The sequence below is a fragment of the Arachis stenosperma genome, chromosome 4 (genome assembly GCF_014773155.1).
Source record: "Arachis stenosperma cultivar V10309 chromosome 4, arast.V10309.gnm1.PFL2, whole genome shotgun sequence".
NCBI classification, from domain to species: Eukaryota; Viridiplantae; Streptophyta; class Magnoliopsida; order Fabales; family Fabaceae; genus Arachis; species Arachis stenosperma.
In genome coordinates, this window is record NC_080380.1 from 122,173,143 (window position 1) to 122,190,797 (window position 17,655).

The window sequence follows — 17,655 nt, forward strand, 5'->3', positions numbered from 1 at the left end:
AAACGGTGTGATAATGTGTATGAACTTACTCTTGATGAATTAAAGAGTCAAAATGTAGCTTGCTTTCACTCAAAAGATTCTGAAAAGTGGCTATGATACAAAAGATTGGGTCATACTAGTATGTTTTAGATTAACAAGCTTGTTAAAAGGAATTTAGTAAAAGGTCTTCCTAAAATCAGATTTGACAAAGACATCACTTGTGATACATGTCAATTGAGAAAATAAACAAAAAGCACTTTTAAACCAAAGGAAGACAATTCTACTAAAAAATCTTTTGAATTGCTACATATTTATCTCTTTAGCCTAACTAGAACTCAAAGTTTGGGTGGTAAACATTATGGTTTAGTGATTGTGGATGACTATACAAGATTTAGTTGGGTTCTTTTTCTAGCATATAAAAATGATGCTTTTTCAACTTTTGAAGTATTTTGCAAAAGAATTCAAAATGAAAAGGATTTAAAGATTGTTTCTATTAGAATTGATCATAGAAAAGAATTTGAAAATCAATTTTTCGAATCCTTGTGTTGAATTTAGAATTTTACATATTTTTCTTATTCAAAAACACCATAACAAAATGATGTTATTAAGAGAAGGAATCGAAGTTTTTAAGAAATGACCATGGCCATATTATGTGAAAGTAAAATTTCTAAGTTTCTTTGGACCAAAACCGTGAATACAACATGTTACATTTTAAATATAACAATCATTAAAAAATTTTTCAAAAAAATTTCTTATGAACTTTGAAAAAAATTTCTCATTATAAAACAATCAAATTATTTTTCTAAAATAAGACTTGATACGACCGTTATACATCGGTTACGAGTTATAACTCGGCTAACATCTTTGTAACCGACATATTACTTATACCGAGTTTATGACAATAAATGGCCTTTTGATCGGTTATATCATAAACAGTAAATTAAGGAATATTACTGTTATAATATCTCGGTTATAAAAAGCAATCGGGAGAAAACGGTAAAGGTAGATCATTCCAGACTAAGAAATTCCTTAAGATAACTCTTCTAAGCTGACTTGAGCGTCGGAGTACTTTTTGCAGGTACTTCCCCCTTTTTCTCTTGGCCTTGCTTGCTGGCAGTGGAGTATTGCGACTCGAAGATAAGCTCGGCCTCCTACTACTCGGGAACAACTTATAGTTCGGCTACAACCAGGCAAGAACATTTGGCGCCCACCGTGGGGCCCGAAGCTTGAAATTCCTCTTTCTCAGGTCCCAAACACCCCGACGATTAGTAATGGCCGACGCACCTCCCCCCACGCCATCCGAGCTCCTTCGTATGGTAACCGAGCTTCAACAGGCAAACCAGCAAATGGCCGAGGCAAACGAGCGTATGAGAAACGAGAATCAACGGATGCAACAGCAAATTGAGCAATTAATCAATGCTCGCCTTGAACACGGTAACGATCATAATGAACGGAACAATGATGATGAACGCCGCACACATGTCTCAGAGACACCTCAGGACGACGAAGGCGGAGGTCCTCGGGATAACGAAAAAAGAGCCGAGACCGACGGAGACGAGCTTGACAACTCCACAGGACCGTTCACAGCAGATATCATGAATTTCCAACTACCTAGACAATTCACTTTACCAACGACGCTAACTCCTTATGATGGATTGGGAGATCCAAAGCAACACATTAAGAAGTTCCGATCAATTATGATCGTCAACAGTGCATCTGACCCTATTTTATGTCGCTGTTTTCCTTCTTTTTTAGATGGTCCTGCACTTGACTGGTTTTGCTCTTTGCCTGCAGATTCTATTTCCCGATTCCAGGAGCTGGCAAAGCAATTTGAGGATCACTTTGCAGCATCTGCGATATACCTACATGATTCCGACTACTTGACGACTGTTAAACAAGAACCTCAAGAAAGCCTGAAGGACTACATCACCCGTTTTACGAAGATAGCAATGAGGATCCCCGATCTCCACCCTGAAGTCCACTTACATGCCATCAAAAGCGGCCTCCGCCCGGGAAAATTTCAGGAGGCTATCGTGGTGGCCAAGCCAAAGACTCTGGCCGAGTTTCATGAGAAGGCCAAGGGACAGATAGATATTGAGGAGCTTCGCCAAGCTCAGAAGTCTGAAAGGTCGGCATCCACTAAAGAGGATGACAAACCTCGAGAAAATAGAAAGAGCTTCAAGCCGACACCTCGTTACGAATCATACACACAGTTTAATGCAAAGAGAGATGATATCATCAAGGAAATACTAAATTCCAAGTTGATAAAACCTCCTCGGAAAGTCGGGAGTTATCCAGAGCCAAAAAATGCTGACAAATCCAAGTATTGCACGTTCCATCAAAAGTTCGGTCACACAACCAATGAATGTGTGATCGCAAAAGATCTTCTCGAACGTTTGGCATGACAGGGGCATCTTGATAAATTCATTGCAGGTCATATGCAGAATAGATCCAATTTTACCGCAGAACCATCCTCCGCAAGAACTTCATCAAAAGACAAGGGGAAGGTTCTTACTCAACCTAGAGGTTTAATTAACTTCATTTCAGGGGGCTACGCAGGAGGGGGGCATACAAGCTCCGCTAGAAAGCGCACATACAGAGCAATGCTCGCACTTGGGAATACCACCAACAATGCTCAGCCGGCGCAGAAGATTCCTGAGATGACGTTCTACCCAACCGATTTTTGTGCTCATGATGCAAATTTGGACGACCCTGTCGTCATTTCCATTCAGCTCGGCGATTTAATAGTTCAGAAAGTACTGCTGGATCCAGGCAGCAGCGCCGACGTTTTATTCTTTACCATATTTGAAAAAATGAAATTAAGTACTAACATTTTGCAACCATATGTAGGAGACCTGATCGGCTTTTCAGGAGAGCGAGTCCCGGTCATGGGTTCAGTGTGGTTACAAACCACACTAGGCGAATGATGATTGGATTTTTGACGGTTTAGAATTTCACTAATGAAATCTCGTTGAAGTATAGTCTCTAAACCAACAATAATCCTTTCATGCAAAAATTTGTTTGTCACAAGTACAAACCCCTAAAATCTATAAACCGAAGTATTTAAACCTCGGGTCGTTCTCCCTAGGATTTACAATAAAGTGTCTTGTTATTGGTTGTGAGTTATTTTGGGGTTTTTGAGATTATAGACAAGAATTATAAATGGCAAAGAAAATAAACTAACAACTAACAAAGCTCTTGGCAAGATATGAGAACTAGAAGTCCTATCCTAGTTATCCTTCTCAATTGTGATGAGAATTATGTATTGCTCCCACTTAGTTAACCTCTAACCATGGAGGAAAGTCAAGTGGATGAATCAATTTGATTCCTCAAGTCCTAATCAACTCCTAAAGGAAAGACTAGCTTTAGAGACATTCAAATCAATTAGAAACTTCTAATTATCAACCAACAAAAGAATTAGATAACTCAAGAGTCACTAATTACTCTACCTAGGCCAAGAGGAACAAAACCTACACTAAAATCCAACCAAGCATTTCATCAAACACTTGGAAGGCACAAAAGAAAAGCAAAGCAAATTGACAACAAGAAGAGAATCTAACAACAATTATTGAAAGAAATTAACAACAACAATCAAAAGAGACACAATTATTATGAATTACCTTGAATTGAATTGAAAGAAAGTAGAAGGAACAATACTAGATCTACAACAAAATATAAGAACAACATAAAAGAGATTACACCAAAAGAATAGGAGAAGAATGAATGTAACTACAAGGAATTGAGAAGATAGAAGTAGAAGAAGATGAATCTAAATCTAGATCTAAGAACTAAACCTAATCCTAATCCTAATTCTAGAGAGAAGAGAGAGCTTCTCTCTCTAGAAACTAACTCTCACTACTAAACTAAACTAATGGTTAAAGTTATTTGATTCCTCTTCAATCCTTGGCTTAAATAGCATCAGAAATGAGTTGGATTGGCCCCACAAGGCTTCTAAAATCGCTGGCCACGTTTTGCTTTAAGTGGACCAGGTGGTAGCAACCGCGCGTACGCGTACTATGCGCGTGCGCGCCACCATACGTGTGGTAACTATGGCAAATCTTATATCGTTTCGAAGCCCCGGATGTTATCTTTCCAACCCAACTGGAACCGCATCATTTGGACCTATGTAGCTCAAGTTATGGTCATTTAAGTGCGAAGAGGTCGGCTTGACAGCTTTCCGGTTCTTTCATTTCTTCATGAGTTCTCCAACTTTTCATGCTTCTTTCTTCATTCCCTTGATCCAATCTTTGCCTCCTAAACCTTAAATCACTTAACAAACATATCAAGGCATCTAATGGAATCAAGGAGAATTAGATTTAGCTATTTTAAGACCTAAAAAGCATGTTTTCACTCTTACGCACAATTAAAGGAGAAGTTATAAAACCATGCTATTTCATTGAATAAATGTGGGTAAACGGTGATAAAATCCCCAAAAATCAATACAAGATAAACCCTACAAATAGGGTTTATCAACCTCCCCACACTTAAACCAAGCATGTCCTCATGCTAAAACCAAGAGAGAAACAAAGGGTATCAACATTTATTCCATGTAAATAAACTATATGCAACCTAAACTATATGCAACTAAATACAAAATGGTTTTACCTACTTGGTTAAAAATAAATCAATCCTCCAAGAGCATGTATGCACAAGTAGGGCCAAGATCATATAACGATTCATGAATCCTACCAATTCGAATATCAAATGAAGTTCAAGTAGACTTGCGAGAAGAACGTTCATAAAAGCCGGGAATCAAGGAATTAAGCATCGAACCCTCACCGGAAGTGTTTGCACTCTAGTCGCTCAAGTGTATAGGGTCGATTCTCTCAATTCTCCCCTAATCATGCTTTCCAAGATTTGTTTTTCTTCTAACAATCAACATATATTTCATGCATGCATACAAGTATCATGAGGTCTTTTCTTTAGGTTGTAATGGGGCTAGGGTCAAGGTAAGGATGCATATTTGGTCAAGTGAGCTTGAAATTTGAATCTTTGATAAGCTTAAACTTCCCACCTAACCTATGACATCCTATACAAGTTCTAACCTAACTACCCATTTCTCACTTTTTCACATACTCATGTATCCCTTTTCATTTCACAACACTTATGCATTGATTTTATTGGGCTTCACTTGGGGCATTTTGTCCCCTTTTTATTGTTTTTTCTTCTTTTCTTTCTTTTTCTATTTTTTTTTTCTTCTCTTTTCTTTTTCTCATTTATCATATTTTTTTCTTTTTCTTTTATTTTTTTTTTCATTTTTTTCTTTCTTTCAAGCTACATACAAGAATATCGATGCATATGGTCTATACATTTAATCAATACATGAGTATGTACCCAATTCCTAATATTTACACTAATAATACAAAACTACCCTTTTATTCACCCAATGTCCCAAGGTTCCCACACTTGAATGATACTCACATAAACTAGCCTAAGCTAATCAAAGATCCAAATAAGGACTTTTATTGTTTTCCGCTTTAAGGCTTGTAATGTGCTAAATTAAGAACAAGCGGGTTAAGCGTAGGCTCAAAGTTGGCTAACAAAGGAAGATAAACGGTAAGGCCATTTAGGTAAGTGAGCTAATGAAATGATGGCCTCAATCATATAAATACATGAATACACAAAATAATGGACATAAAGAATCAAACAAATCAAAGATTACAATCATAGAAAGAGAATAATGCACACAAGAAGGAAGAATAAGTGGTTATAAGATGTAACCACGCCATTAGGCTCAAAACTCACATGCTTGTGTGTTCTTAGCTCAAAAACCATGTTCCAAAATACATTCTTTCAAGCAAGTTCCACAAAGTATATTTTTTTTTTCAAATTGGTAGGGTGCCGTAAAATAATTTCTTGGAAAGGAAATCATCACCCTAACCAAGTAGTCCTAATAAGAAAGAAGTGGTAAAAATATGTACAAATTCTAACTAACATGCAACCTATCATGCAATGCAATAGCTAATCTACAAAGAAAATAAAAATTTGGTGTTGAAAAGGAAACTGTTACCCATGGAAATCGGTCAGACGACCTCCCCACACTTGAAGATTGCACCGTCCTCGGTGCATGCAAAGAAGAGCAGGGTGGACGGGTTGCTACAATTGATGAGCTCCTTCAGAAGGTTGTGCGGATGACTTGTTTGTTGCCCCATTTAAAAACTTTTCCTTTCTCCTCCTTGGTGGCCAACCTAAAAGGGGAGGAAAGAAGAACGACAATTAGGCCTACAACAAAGATATCAAAACAAGTATAACGTAGGCCTGGGCTAATGCCAAATAAAAGTAAGGTTCTCACTACATGTTAGCTACGCATGTAGGTGAGAAAACAATATAGCTAATGGCATATTAACTAATACTTGATGCAAGAGTAAAATCGAAGCATGAAGAGCATATGGCACATCAAGTTCACATAAGAAGAAGTGGGTCATGAAAGACAATATGAGGTCATATCAATGCACAAAGACATAAGAGTCATACAAGATGAAGCATTGATTTAAAAGTTTCATCACCCAACAATATCAACAAGTCAAGAAGCACCAAAATAATGCAAGAATTTCTCAACAATTGAGTGTAAGAATCCAACACTATTATTGAAATGACACTTAGAAAAAAACTGAAAACATGCTATAGAAACAAAATGAAAATGGAAAGAGTAGAAGTATGCGAATGTAATGAACAAAAGAAAATGGAAGATGAGAAAAAAAAACTCTTTTTTTCTTTTACCGACGCGTGCGCGTCATGCACGTTTATGCGTCGATGGGTATATTGGTCGAAGGACGCGTACGCGCCAAGTGCGCGTACGCGTGCGTCGAGTTAGGCGAGAGGCTTAGTGTTGGCCCAAAAGTGGCACAACTCTCTGGTAAAAGTACCAGGAGTGTGGATCGTGCAATCGACGCGTGCGCGCAAAGTGCGCGTGCGCGTGCATTGCGAATTTCAGATCATGTGCGCGTACGCGCCAGGTGCGCGCACGCGTGCATAGACTTGTGCCTTAGGCCCAATGTTCGCACAGCGCAGGCCTAACTCTCGGGTTTTTGGCTGGGGTAGAATTTTTGCATCCACGCGTACGCGTACAGTGCGCGTCCGCGTGGGTGATCAAAAAATGCTCAGGTGCGCGTACGCGTCATGTGCGCGAACGCGTGGATGGTGTTCTGTTTTTTCAAAAATTTTTGCTATGTTTTTGCACCAATCCAAGCATTCCAAACCTCCAAGCTACTACCAAAACACCCTAAAACCTTATTTAACATGTTAAAATACTAATTAAACTCAACCAACTAATCTAAACATGAAATTAAACTAGTTCTACCAATATGTACAAAAGAGAAAATGAAAGGATTTTTACCATGGTGGGGTGTCTCCCACCTAGCACTTTTGTTTATTGTCCTTAAGTTGGACTTATGGGGAGCTCCTCATCAAGGTGGCTTGTGCTTGTACTCATCTTGGAACTCCCACCAATGCTTGGTTCTCCATTGTGCCCCAAGATTTCTCATGGATAGAGCCAAGTGTTGATAGAGTTCTTCACAAGCTTGGGGCTCCCAAAGTTGATCCTCTTCTTCTAATCCGGGATCCCACACTTTATTTTCACACCCGTCTTGAAGTTGATTATCATTATTAGTCCATCCGGGTGGTGAACAAGATGAATTCTCTATGAAATGCCCAACAATCCTCCTAGACCCATCTATTTGAGCACTATTCCCACCTTTGTATTCAACTCTTGAAGTATCAACCAAAATGAGCCTTGATTTGCAACGCCAACCATGAAACATCTTTCGCTTACGCTTCATCCCACAAACTTCCCTAAGTTGGCCATCCGTTTCAAGCAAACTATATTCAAGTGGGATAATAAAGCTAATAGAAATGAATTTCACCCACTCAAATGAGGGTATAGATGGCAACCTAGGCAAAGATGCTTCCAAAGATCTTGACAAAGCATAGCCAACCCTCGTTCTTCTATTTCTAGGGACTTCCACCTCTTCACAAGATCTCTTGATCTCAATCCTTTGTTCAACAATTTTATCTAAACCTTTTCCTTTACTCAAATCATAATAGGGAGGGTGAAAAAAATTTACCTCCTCAACGCTTTCAAATCCAACCGGAGAAGGTTCTTCATGCTCAAAGGATTCTTCACCACTAAGACTTGATGCTTGATCTTCATCACCAAGGGAACTCAATTCTTTCTCTATCCCATCCAAGTCTTCATATGGAATATGCCTTGGAAGGTATGCACTTTCCTCCCTAGCATCAATTTCAATCATCTTGGAGGGGTTTTCTTCAACTCTATGTTCCCATGGAGGCTCCGCATCTCCTAAGTCTTCTACCACTTCTTCCTTGTTTTCAACAATTAAAGCTTCCTCCAATTGTTCCAATACAAAGCAACTTTCCTCATTTTCCACCAGAGTTTCTAATCTCTCCTTCATGCTATGTTCTTCATTTGATTCTTCACATGTAGCCATGGGAGTTCCTTGAGTGTTCAAGCATTGGGAGGCTAATTGATTTGTTACCGCATCCAAGGCGGCCATGAAATTTTGCACATCCCTTTTCATCTCTACTTGCCCTTGAACAAGAACACCAAGGGTTTCATCCATTAGAGATTGGGGTGATTGGAAGGATTCATCATTTTGGGGGATGGGTTCATAGTAGGAAGGTGGTTCTTCTTGGTAGAGTTGTGGTGGTTCAATATTTTCCATTCTTTGCACTTGTTGCACAACACACTCCATGGTTGCTTGAAATTGATCCAATACTTTCTTGAGATGATCCCTTGACTCTTGTTCCTCTTGGATAATATGATTAGGATCATGTGGCTCTTGGATCAATGGATATGAGTATTCTTCCATGGAAGGTTGTGGTGAAAAGTAGTATTCATCTTGTGGTTGAAAATTTTCGTATGTTGGAGGTGGTTCATCTTGGTAATAATGTGGAGGAGGTGGCTCTTGAAAATATTAATGTTGGAATGGTGGTGGCTCTATATGTGGTTCATGTGGCTCATATGGTTGTTGGTAGGATGGATATGGATTAGGGTCATATGAAGGTGGTTGGTGAAAAGAGGCTTGTGAGTGTGGTTGGGGGCCATGTTGAGGAGGGGGTTCATAAGCATATGGTGGTGGCTCTTGAAAGTCACAAGGAGATTCATCATAGCCATTGGATTGATATGCATAAAAAAATGGCTCTTCTTCATAGTGCATTGGTTGTTGCCAAGAGGATTGATCATAAGCATAAGGCTCTTCCCACCTTTGATTATCCCATTCTTGATACACATTCTCATCAAAGTTCCCATCACCTACAACATAGTTGTAACTACACTCATAGCCAAAGTGAGAATTCATGGTAGCAAGAGAAAATAAGAAACAAAAAACTAATAAGAAATAATGAAACAAAATACTAAGACTAGCAGAAACTAAAAAGCAATCCAAAAATCAAGCTATTCACAATATTCACATATATACAATAACCAATAACACAACACCATTGCAAATCCCCGGCAACGGCGCCATTTTGATGATTGGATTTTTGACGGTTTAGAATTTCACTAATGAAATCTCGTTGAAGTATAGTCTCTAAACCAACAATAATCCTTTCATGCAAAAATTTGTTTGTCACAAGTACAAACCCCTAAAATCTATAAACCAAAGTATTTAAACCTCGGGTCGTTCTCCCTAGGATTTACAATAAAGTGTCTTGTTATTGGTTGTGAGTTATTTTGGGGTTTTTGAGATTATAGACAAGAATTATAAATGGCAAAGAAAATAAACTAACAACTAACAAAGCTCTTGGCAAGATATGAGAACTAGAAGTCCTATCCTAGTTATCCTTCTCAATTGTGATGAGAATTGTGTATTGCTCCCACTTAGTTAACCTCTAACCATGGAGGAAAGTCAAGTGGATGAATCAATTTGATTCCTCAAGTCCTAATCAACTCCTAAAGGAAAGACTAGCTTTAGAGGCATTCAAATCAATTAGCAACTTCTAATTATCAACCAACAAAAGAATTAGATAACTCAAGAGTCACTAATTACTCTACCTAGGCCAAGAGGAACAAAACCTACACTAAAATCCAACCAAGCATTTCATCAAACACTTGGAAGGCACAAAAGAAAAGCAAAGCAAATTGACAATAAGAAGAGAATCTAACAACAATTATTGAAAGAAATTAACAACAACAATCAAAAGAGACACAATTATTATGAATTACCTTGAATTGAATTGAAAGAAAGTAGAAGGAACAATACTAGATCTACAACAAAATATAAGAACAACATAAAAGAGATTACACCAAAAGAATAGGAGAAGAATGAATGTAACTACAAGGAATTGAGAAGATAGAAGTAGAAGAAGATGAATCTAAATCTAGATCTAAGAACTAAACCTAATCCTAATCCTAATTCTAGAGAGAAGAGAGAGCTTCTCTCTCTAGAAACTAACTCTCACAACTAAACTAAACTAATGGTTAAAGTTAGTTGATTCCTCTTCAATCCTTGGCTTAAATAGCATCAGAAATGAGTTGGATTGGGCCCACAAGGCTTCTAAAATCGCTGGCCACGTTTTGCTTTAAGTGGACCAGGTGGCAGCAACGGCGCATGCACGTACTATGCGCGTGCGCGCCACCATACTTATGGCAACTATGACAAATCTTATATCGTTTCGAAGCCCCGGATATTAGCTTTCCAACCCAACAGGAACCGCATCATTTAGACCTCTGTAGCTCAAGTTATGGTCATTTAAGTGCGAAGAGGTCGGCTTGACAGCTTTCCGGTTCTTTCATTTCTTCATGAGTTCTCCAACTTTTCATGCTTCTTTCTTCATTCCCTTGATCCAATCTTTGCCTCATAAACCTTAAATCACTTAACAAACATATCAAGGCATCTAATGGAATTAAGGAGAATTAAATTTAGCTATTTTAAGACCTAAAAAGCATGTTTTCACTCTTACGCACAATTAAAGGAGAAGTTATAAAACCATGCTATTTCATTGAATAAATGTGGGTAAACGGTGATAAAATCCCCAAAAATCAATACAAGATAAACCCTACAAATGGGGTTTATCAACCTCCCCACACTTAAACCAAGCATGTCCTCATGCTAAAACCAAGAGAGAAACAAAGGGTATCAACATTTATTCCATGTAAATAAACTATATGCAACCTAAACTATATGCAACTAAATGCAAAATGGTTTTACCTACTTGGTTAAAAATAAATCAATCCTCCAAGAGCATGTATGCACAAGTAGGGCCAAGATCATATAACGATTCATGAATCCTACCAATTCGAATATCAAATGAAGTTCAAGTAGACTTGCGAGAAGAACGTTCATAAAAGCCGGGAATCAAGGAATTAAGCATCGAACCCTCACCGGAAGTGTTTGCACTCTAGTCGCTCAAGTGTATAGGGTCGATTCTCTCAATTCTCCCCTAATCATGCTTTCCAAGATTTGTTTTTCTTCTAACAATCAACATATATTTCATGCATGCATACAAGTATCATAAGGTCTTTTCTTTAGGTTGTAATGGGGCTAGGGTCAAGGTAAGGATGCATATTTGGTCAAGTGAGCTTGAAATTTGAATCTTTGATAAACTTAAACTTCCCACCTAACCTATGACATCCTATACAAGTTCTAACCTAACTACCCATTTCTCACTTTTTCACATACTCATGTATCCCTTTTCATTTCACAACACTTATGCATTGATTTTATTGGGCTTCACTTGGGGCATTTTGTCCCCTTTTTATTGTTTTTTCTTCTTTTCTTTCTTTTTCTATTTTTTTTTCTTCTCTTTTCTTTTTCTCATTTATCATATTTTTTTCTTTTTCTTTTATTTTATTTTTTTTTTCATTTTTTTCTTTCTTTCAAGCTACATACAAGAATATCAATGCATAAGGTCTATACATTTAATCAATACATGAGTATGTACCCAATTCCTAATATTTACACTAATAATACAAAACTACCCTTTTATTCACCCAATGTCCCAAGGTTCCCACACTTGAATGATACTCACATAAACTAGCCTAAGCTAATCAAAGATCCAAATAAGGACTTTTATTGTTTTCCGCTTTAAGGCTTGTAATGTGCTAAATTAAGAACAAGCGGGTTAAGCGTAGGCTCAAAGTTGGCTAACAAAGGAAGATAAACGGTAAGGCCATTTAGGTAAGTGAGCTAATGAAATGATAGCCTCAATCATATAAATGCATGAATACACAAAATAATGGACATAAAGAATCAAACAAATCAAAGATTACAATCATAGGAAGAGAATAATGCACACAAGAAGGAAGAATAAGTGGTTATAAGATGTAACCACGCCATTAGGCTCAAAACTCACATGCTTGTGTGTTCTTAGCTCAAAAACCATGTTCCAAAATACATTCTTTCAAGCAAGTTCCACAAAGTATATTTTTTTTCAAATTGGTAGGGTGCCCTAAAACAATTTCTTGGAAAGGAAATCATCACCCTAACCAAGTAGTCTTAATAAGAAAGAAGTGGTAAAAATATGTACAAATTCTAACTAACATGCAACCTATCATGCAATGCAATAGCTAATCTACAAAGAAAATAAAAATTTGGTGTTGAAAAGGAAACTGTTACCCATGGAGATCGGTCAGACGACCTCCCCACACTTGAAGATTGCACCATCCTCGGTGCAAGCAAAGAAGAGCAGGGTGGACGGGTTGCTACAATTGATGAGCTCCTTCAGAAGGTTGTGCGGATGACTTGTTTGTTGCCCCATTTAAAAGCTTTTCATTTCTCCTGCTTGGTGGCCAACCTAAAAGGGGAGGAAAGAAGAACGACAATTAGGCCTACAACAAAGATATCAAAACAAGTATAACGTAGGCCTGGGCTAATGCCAAATAAGAGTAAGGTTCTCACTACATGTTAGCTACGCATGTAGGTGAGAAAACAATATAGCTAATGGCATATTAACTAATACTTGATGCAAGAGTAAAATCGAAGCATGAAGAGCATATGGCACATCAAGTTCACATAAGAAGAAGTGGGTCATGAAAGACAATATGAGGTCATATCAATGCACAAAGACATAAGAGTCATACAAGATGAAGCATTGATTTAAAAGTTTCATCACCCAACAATATCAACAAGTCAAGAAGCACCAAAATAATGCAAGAATTTCTCAACAATTGAGTGTAAGAATCCAACACCATTATTGAAATGACACTTAGAAAAAAACTGAAAACATGCTATAGAAACAAAATGAAAATGGAAAGAGTAGAAGTATGCGAATGTAATGAACAAAAGAAAATGGAAGATGAGAAAAAAAACTCTTTTTTTTTACCGACGCGTGCGCGTCATGCACGTTTATGCGTCGATGGGTATATTGGTCGAAGGACGCGTACGCGCCAAGTGCGCGTACGCGTGCGTCGAGTTAGGCGAGAGGCTTAGTGTTGGCCCAAAAGTGGCACAACTCTCTGGTAAAAGTACCAGGAGTGTGGATCGTGCAATCGACGTACGCGCGCAAAGTGCGCGTGCGCGTGCATTGCGAATTTCAGATCATGTGCGCGTACGCGCCAGGTGCGCGCACGCGTGCATAGACTTGTGCCTTAGGCCCAATGTTCGCACAGCGCAGGCCTAACTCTCGGGTTTTTGGCTGGGGTAGAATTTTTGCATCCACGCGTACGCGTACAGTGCACGTCCACGTGGGTGGTCAAAAAATGCTCAGGTGCGCGTACTGATGAGCGGATAATTTATACGCTTTTTGGCATTGTTTTTAGGTAGTTTTTAGTAAGTTCAAGCTACTTTTAGGGATGTTTTCCTTAGTTTTTATGTTAAATTCACATTTCTGGACTTTACTATGAGTTTGTGTGTTTTTCTGTGATTTCAGGTAATTTCTGGCTGAAATTGAGGGATTTGAGCAAAACTCTGAAAAAGGCTGACAAAAAGGACTGCTGATGCTGTTGGATTCTGACCTCCCTGCACTCGAAATAGATTTTTTGGAGCTACAGAACTCCAATTGGCGCGCTCTCAATGGCGTTGGAAAGTAGACATCCAGGGCTTTCCAGCAATATATAATAGTCCATACTTTATTCGGAAATTGACGACGTAACTTGGCGTTGAACACCAAGTACATGCTGCTGTCTGGAGTTAAACGCCAGAAAAACGTCATGATCCGGAGTTGAACGCCCAAAACACGTTATAACTTGGAGTTCAACTCCAAGAAAAGCCTCAGCTCGTGGATTGATCAAGCTCAGCCCAAGCATACACCAAGTGGGCCCCGGAAGTGGATTTATACATCAATTACTTACTCATGTAAACCCTAGGAGCTAGTTTATTATAAATAGGACCTCTTACTATTGTATTAAAAATCTTTGGTCTCAGTTTTATCTTATTCTTCATCCTAAGAGGCTATTGATCACGTTTTAGGGGGCTGGCCATTCGGCCATGCCTGAACCTTTTACTTATGTATTTTCAACGGTGGAGTTTCTGCACACCATAGATTAAGGGTGTGGAGCTCTGCTGTACCTCAAGTATTAATGCAATTCTATTTTCTTCTATTCAAATCTCTCTTATTCTTATTCCAAGATATTCATTCGCACCCAAGAACATGATGAAGGTGATGATTATGTGACGCTTATCACCATTCTAACTTATGAACGCGCGTGATTGACAACCACTCCCGTTCTACATGCAACAGAGCTTGAATGTGTATCTCTTAGATTCCCCAACAGAATCTTCGTGGTATAAGCTAGAATTGATGGCGGCATTCATGAGAATCCGGAAAGTCTAAACCTTGTCTGTGGTATTCCGAGTAGGATTCCGGGATTGAATGACTGTGACGAGCTTCAAACTCCTGAAGGCTGGGCGTGATGACAAACGCAAAAGAATCAAGGGATTCTATTCCAACCTGATTGAGAACCGACAGATGATTAGCCGTGCTGTGACAGAGCATAGGAACGTTTTCATTGCGAGGATGGGATGTAGCCTTCGGCCAGGTGATGCCTCTAGACGATTAGCCATGCGAGTGACAGCCGCAGAGGACCATTTTCCCGAGAGGATTGAAAGTAGCCATCGTCGAACGGTGAACCCCTATACACAGCTTGCCATGGAAAGGAGTAAGAAGGATTGAGTTGAAGCAGGAGAATAGCAGGCGTCCTTGAGCATACAGTATCTCCATTCGCTTGTCTGAAATTCCCACCAATGAATCTGCATAAGTATTCTATCCCTTTTATTATTTCTCTTTTATTATTAATTTTCGAAACCATGAACAATTTTAATCTGCCTAACTGAGATTTACAAGGTGACCATAGCTTGCTTCATACCAACAATCTCTGTGGGATCGACCCTTACTCGCGTAAGGTTTATTACTTGGACGACCCAGTACACTTGCTGGTTAGTTGAACGGAGTTGTGAATTCAACTGGTGCCATAATAATGATTTCATACAAATACAAAGAACATGGATCACAATTTCGTCCACCACGTACGCGTCATGTGCGCGAACGCGTGGATGGTGTTCTATTTTTTCAAAAATTTTTGCTATGTTTTTGCACCAATCCAAGCATTCCAAACCTCCAAGCTACTACCAAAACACCCTAAAACCTTATTTAACATGTTAAAATACTAATTAAACTCAACCAACTAATCTAAACATGAAATTAAACTAGTTCTACCAATATGTACAAAAGAGAAAATGAAAGGACTTTTACCATGGTGGGGTGTCTCCCACCTAGCACTTTTGTTTATTGTCCTTAAGTTGGACTTATGGGGAGCTCCTCATCAAGGTGGCTTGTGCTTGTACTCATCTTGGAACTCCCACCAATGCTTGGTTCTCCATTGTGCCCCAAGATTTCTCATGGATAGAGACAAGTGTTGATGGAGTTCTTCACAAGCTTCATACGAGAAATCAGGTTCACCACTTGGCTAGCCAACATCGTAATGGTAAAGAAACATAACGGTAAATGGCGCATGTGCGTTGATTTCACTAATTTAAACAAAGCATGCCCAAAGGACGCATATCCTTTACCTTCAATTGATACTTTAGTAGATAATTCTTGTGGTTATGGTACATTAAGTTTCATGGATGCATATTCTGGTTACAACCAGATCCTTATGCATCCATCAGATCAAGAAAAAATAGCTTTCATCACTGAATATGGTAATTATTGCTATAACGTTATGCCTTTTGGCTTAACCAACAGCTGATGAATAAGGTCTTTGACCAACAGATAGGGAGAAACATCGAGGTATATGTTGATGACATGGTGGCAAAAACTAAGATCGGCGAATCCCATATAAAGGACCTCGCTGAGATATTCGGACAGATCCGAGCTTATAACATGAGACTTAATCTAGAAAAGTGTGCCTTTGGTGTCCAAGGCGGAAAATTCCTCGGTTTCATTCTCACTAGTCGAGGAATTGAAGCAAATCCGGAAAAATGTCAGGCGGTTCTCGATATGCACAGTCCCACAACTATCAAAGAGGTGCAGCGACTGACAGGACGACTAGCAGCACTCTCCAGATTCCTGCCATGTTTGGCGTCTAAATCGGCAAGTTTTTTCCAATGTTTACGAAAAAACACAGCTTTCCACTGGGACAAAGACTGCGAATCCGCATTTCAAGGATTAAAGCAATTCCTTTCTAAACTGCCTATTTTGCAAAAACCTAAGGTCGGCGAGACATTATATTTATATTTGTCTATCACTGATATAGCAGTTAGTGCCGTTCTTGTTGCAGAAAACGATAAAACACAACAGCCAGTTTACTTTGTAAGCAAATCACTTCAGAATGCCGAGCTTCGCTACCCGAAGCTAGAGAAATTGGCATAGGCTCTCGTCTTTTCAGCAAGAAGACTTCGTCCTTATTTTCAGAGTCATACGATCAAAGTCAGAACCTCTCAGCCACTGCGACAAATACTCGCCAGGCCCGAGCTTGCAGGGAGACTGATTAAGTGGTCAATTGAACTCTCAGAGTTCGATATTCAGTATCAACCTAGATCATCGGTGAAGTCACAGTATTTAGCCGATTTTGTTGTTGAATTTACAGGATCAGGCCCAAATGAAGACACTGAAAATTGGGTGTTATTCGTCGATGGAGCATTGGTGCACGAAATTGCAATAACACTTTTGCAATCCCGCACAACTAACCAGCAAGTGCACTGGGTCGTCCAAGTAATACCTTGCGTGAGCAAGGGTCGATCCCACGGAGATTGTCGGCTTGAAGCAAGCTATGGTTATCTTGTAAATCTTAGTCAGGATATCAGAAATTATCAGGATTGATTGTCAAAAGCAAAAGAACATGAAATGGTTACTTGTTTTGCAGTAATGGAGAATAGGTTGGGGTTTTGGAGATGCTCCATCTTCTGAATCTCTGCTTTCCTACTGTCTTCTTCATCAAACACGCAAGTCTCCTTCCATGGCAAGCTCGTGTAGGGTTTCGCCGTTGTCAATGGCTACCTCCCATCCTCGCAGTGAAAGCTAATGCACGCACTCTGTCACAGTACTGCCAATCACCGGTTTGGTTCCCTCCCCTACCGGAATAGAATCCCTCTTTTGCGTCTGTCACTAACGCCCAGTAGGTTACAGGTTTGAAGCACGTCACAGTCATTCAATCATTGAATCCTACTCAGAATACCACGGACAAGGTTTAGACCTTCCGGATTCTCTTGAATGCTGCCATCAGGTCCTGCCTATACCACGAAGATTCCGATTAAAGAACCCAAGAGATAACTACTCAAT

General features: G+C 39.1%; 1 protein-coding gene across 1 annotated transcript; it reads left to right on the plus strand.

The window, feature by feature from the left end:
• The first annotated feature begins 1,250 nt into the window (after nt 1-1,250).
• Nucleotides 1,251-2,384, plus strand: LOC130975412 (uncharacterized). The gene has a single exon (XM_057900211.1). It carries the CDS (start codon nt 1,251-1,253, stop codon nt 2,382-2,384), a length of 1,134 nt encoding a protein of 377 aa, XP_057756194.1.
• The last annotated feature ends 15,271 nt before the right edge of the window (nt 2,385-17,655 follow it).

Coding starts and splice junctions, on each gene's coding strand:
- LOC130975412 (XM_057900211.1), top strand. CDS start 1,251: ATGGCCGACGCACCTCCCCCCACGCCATCCGAGCTCCTTCGTATGGTA.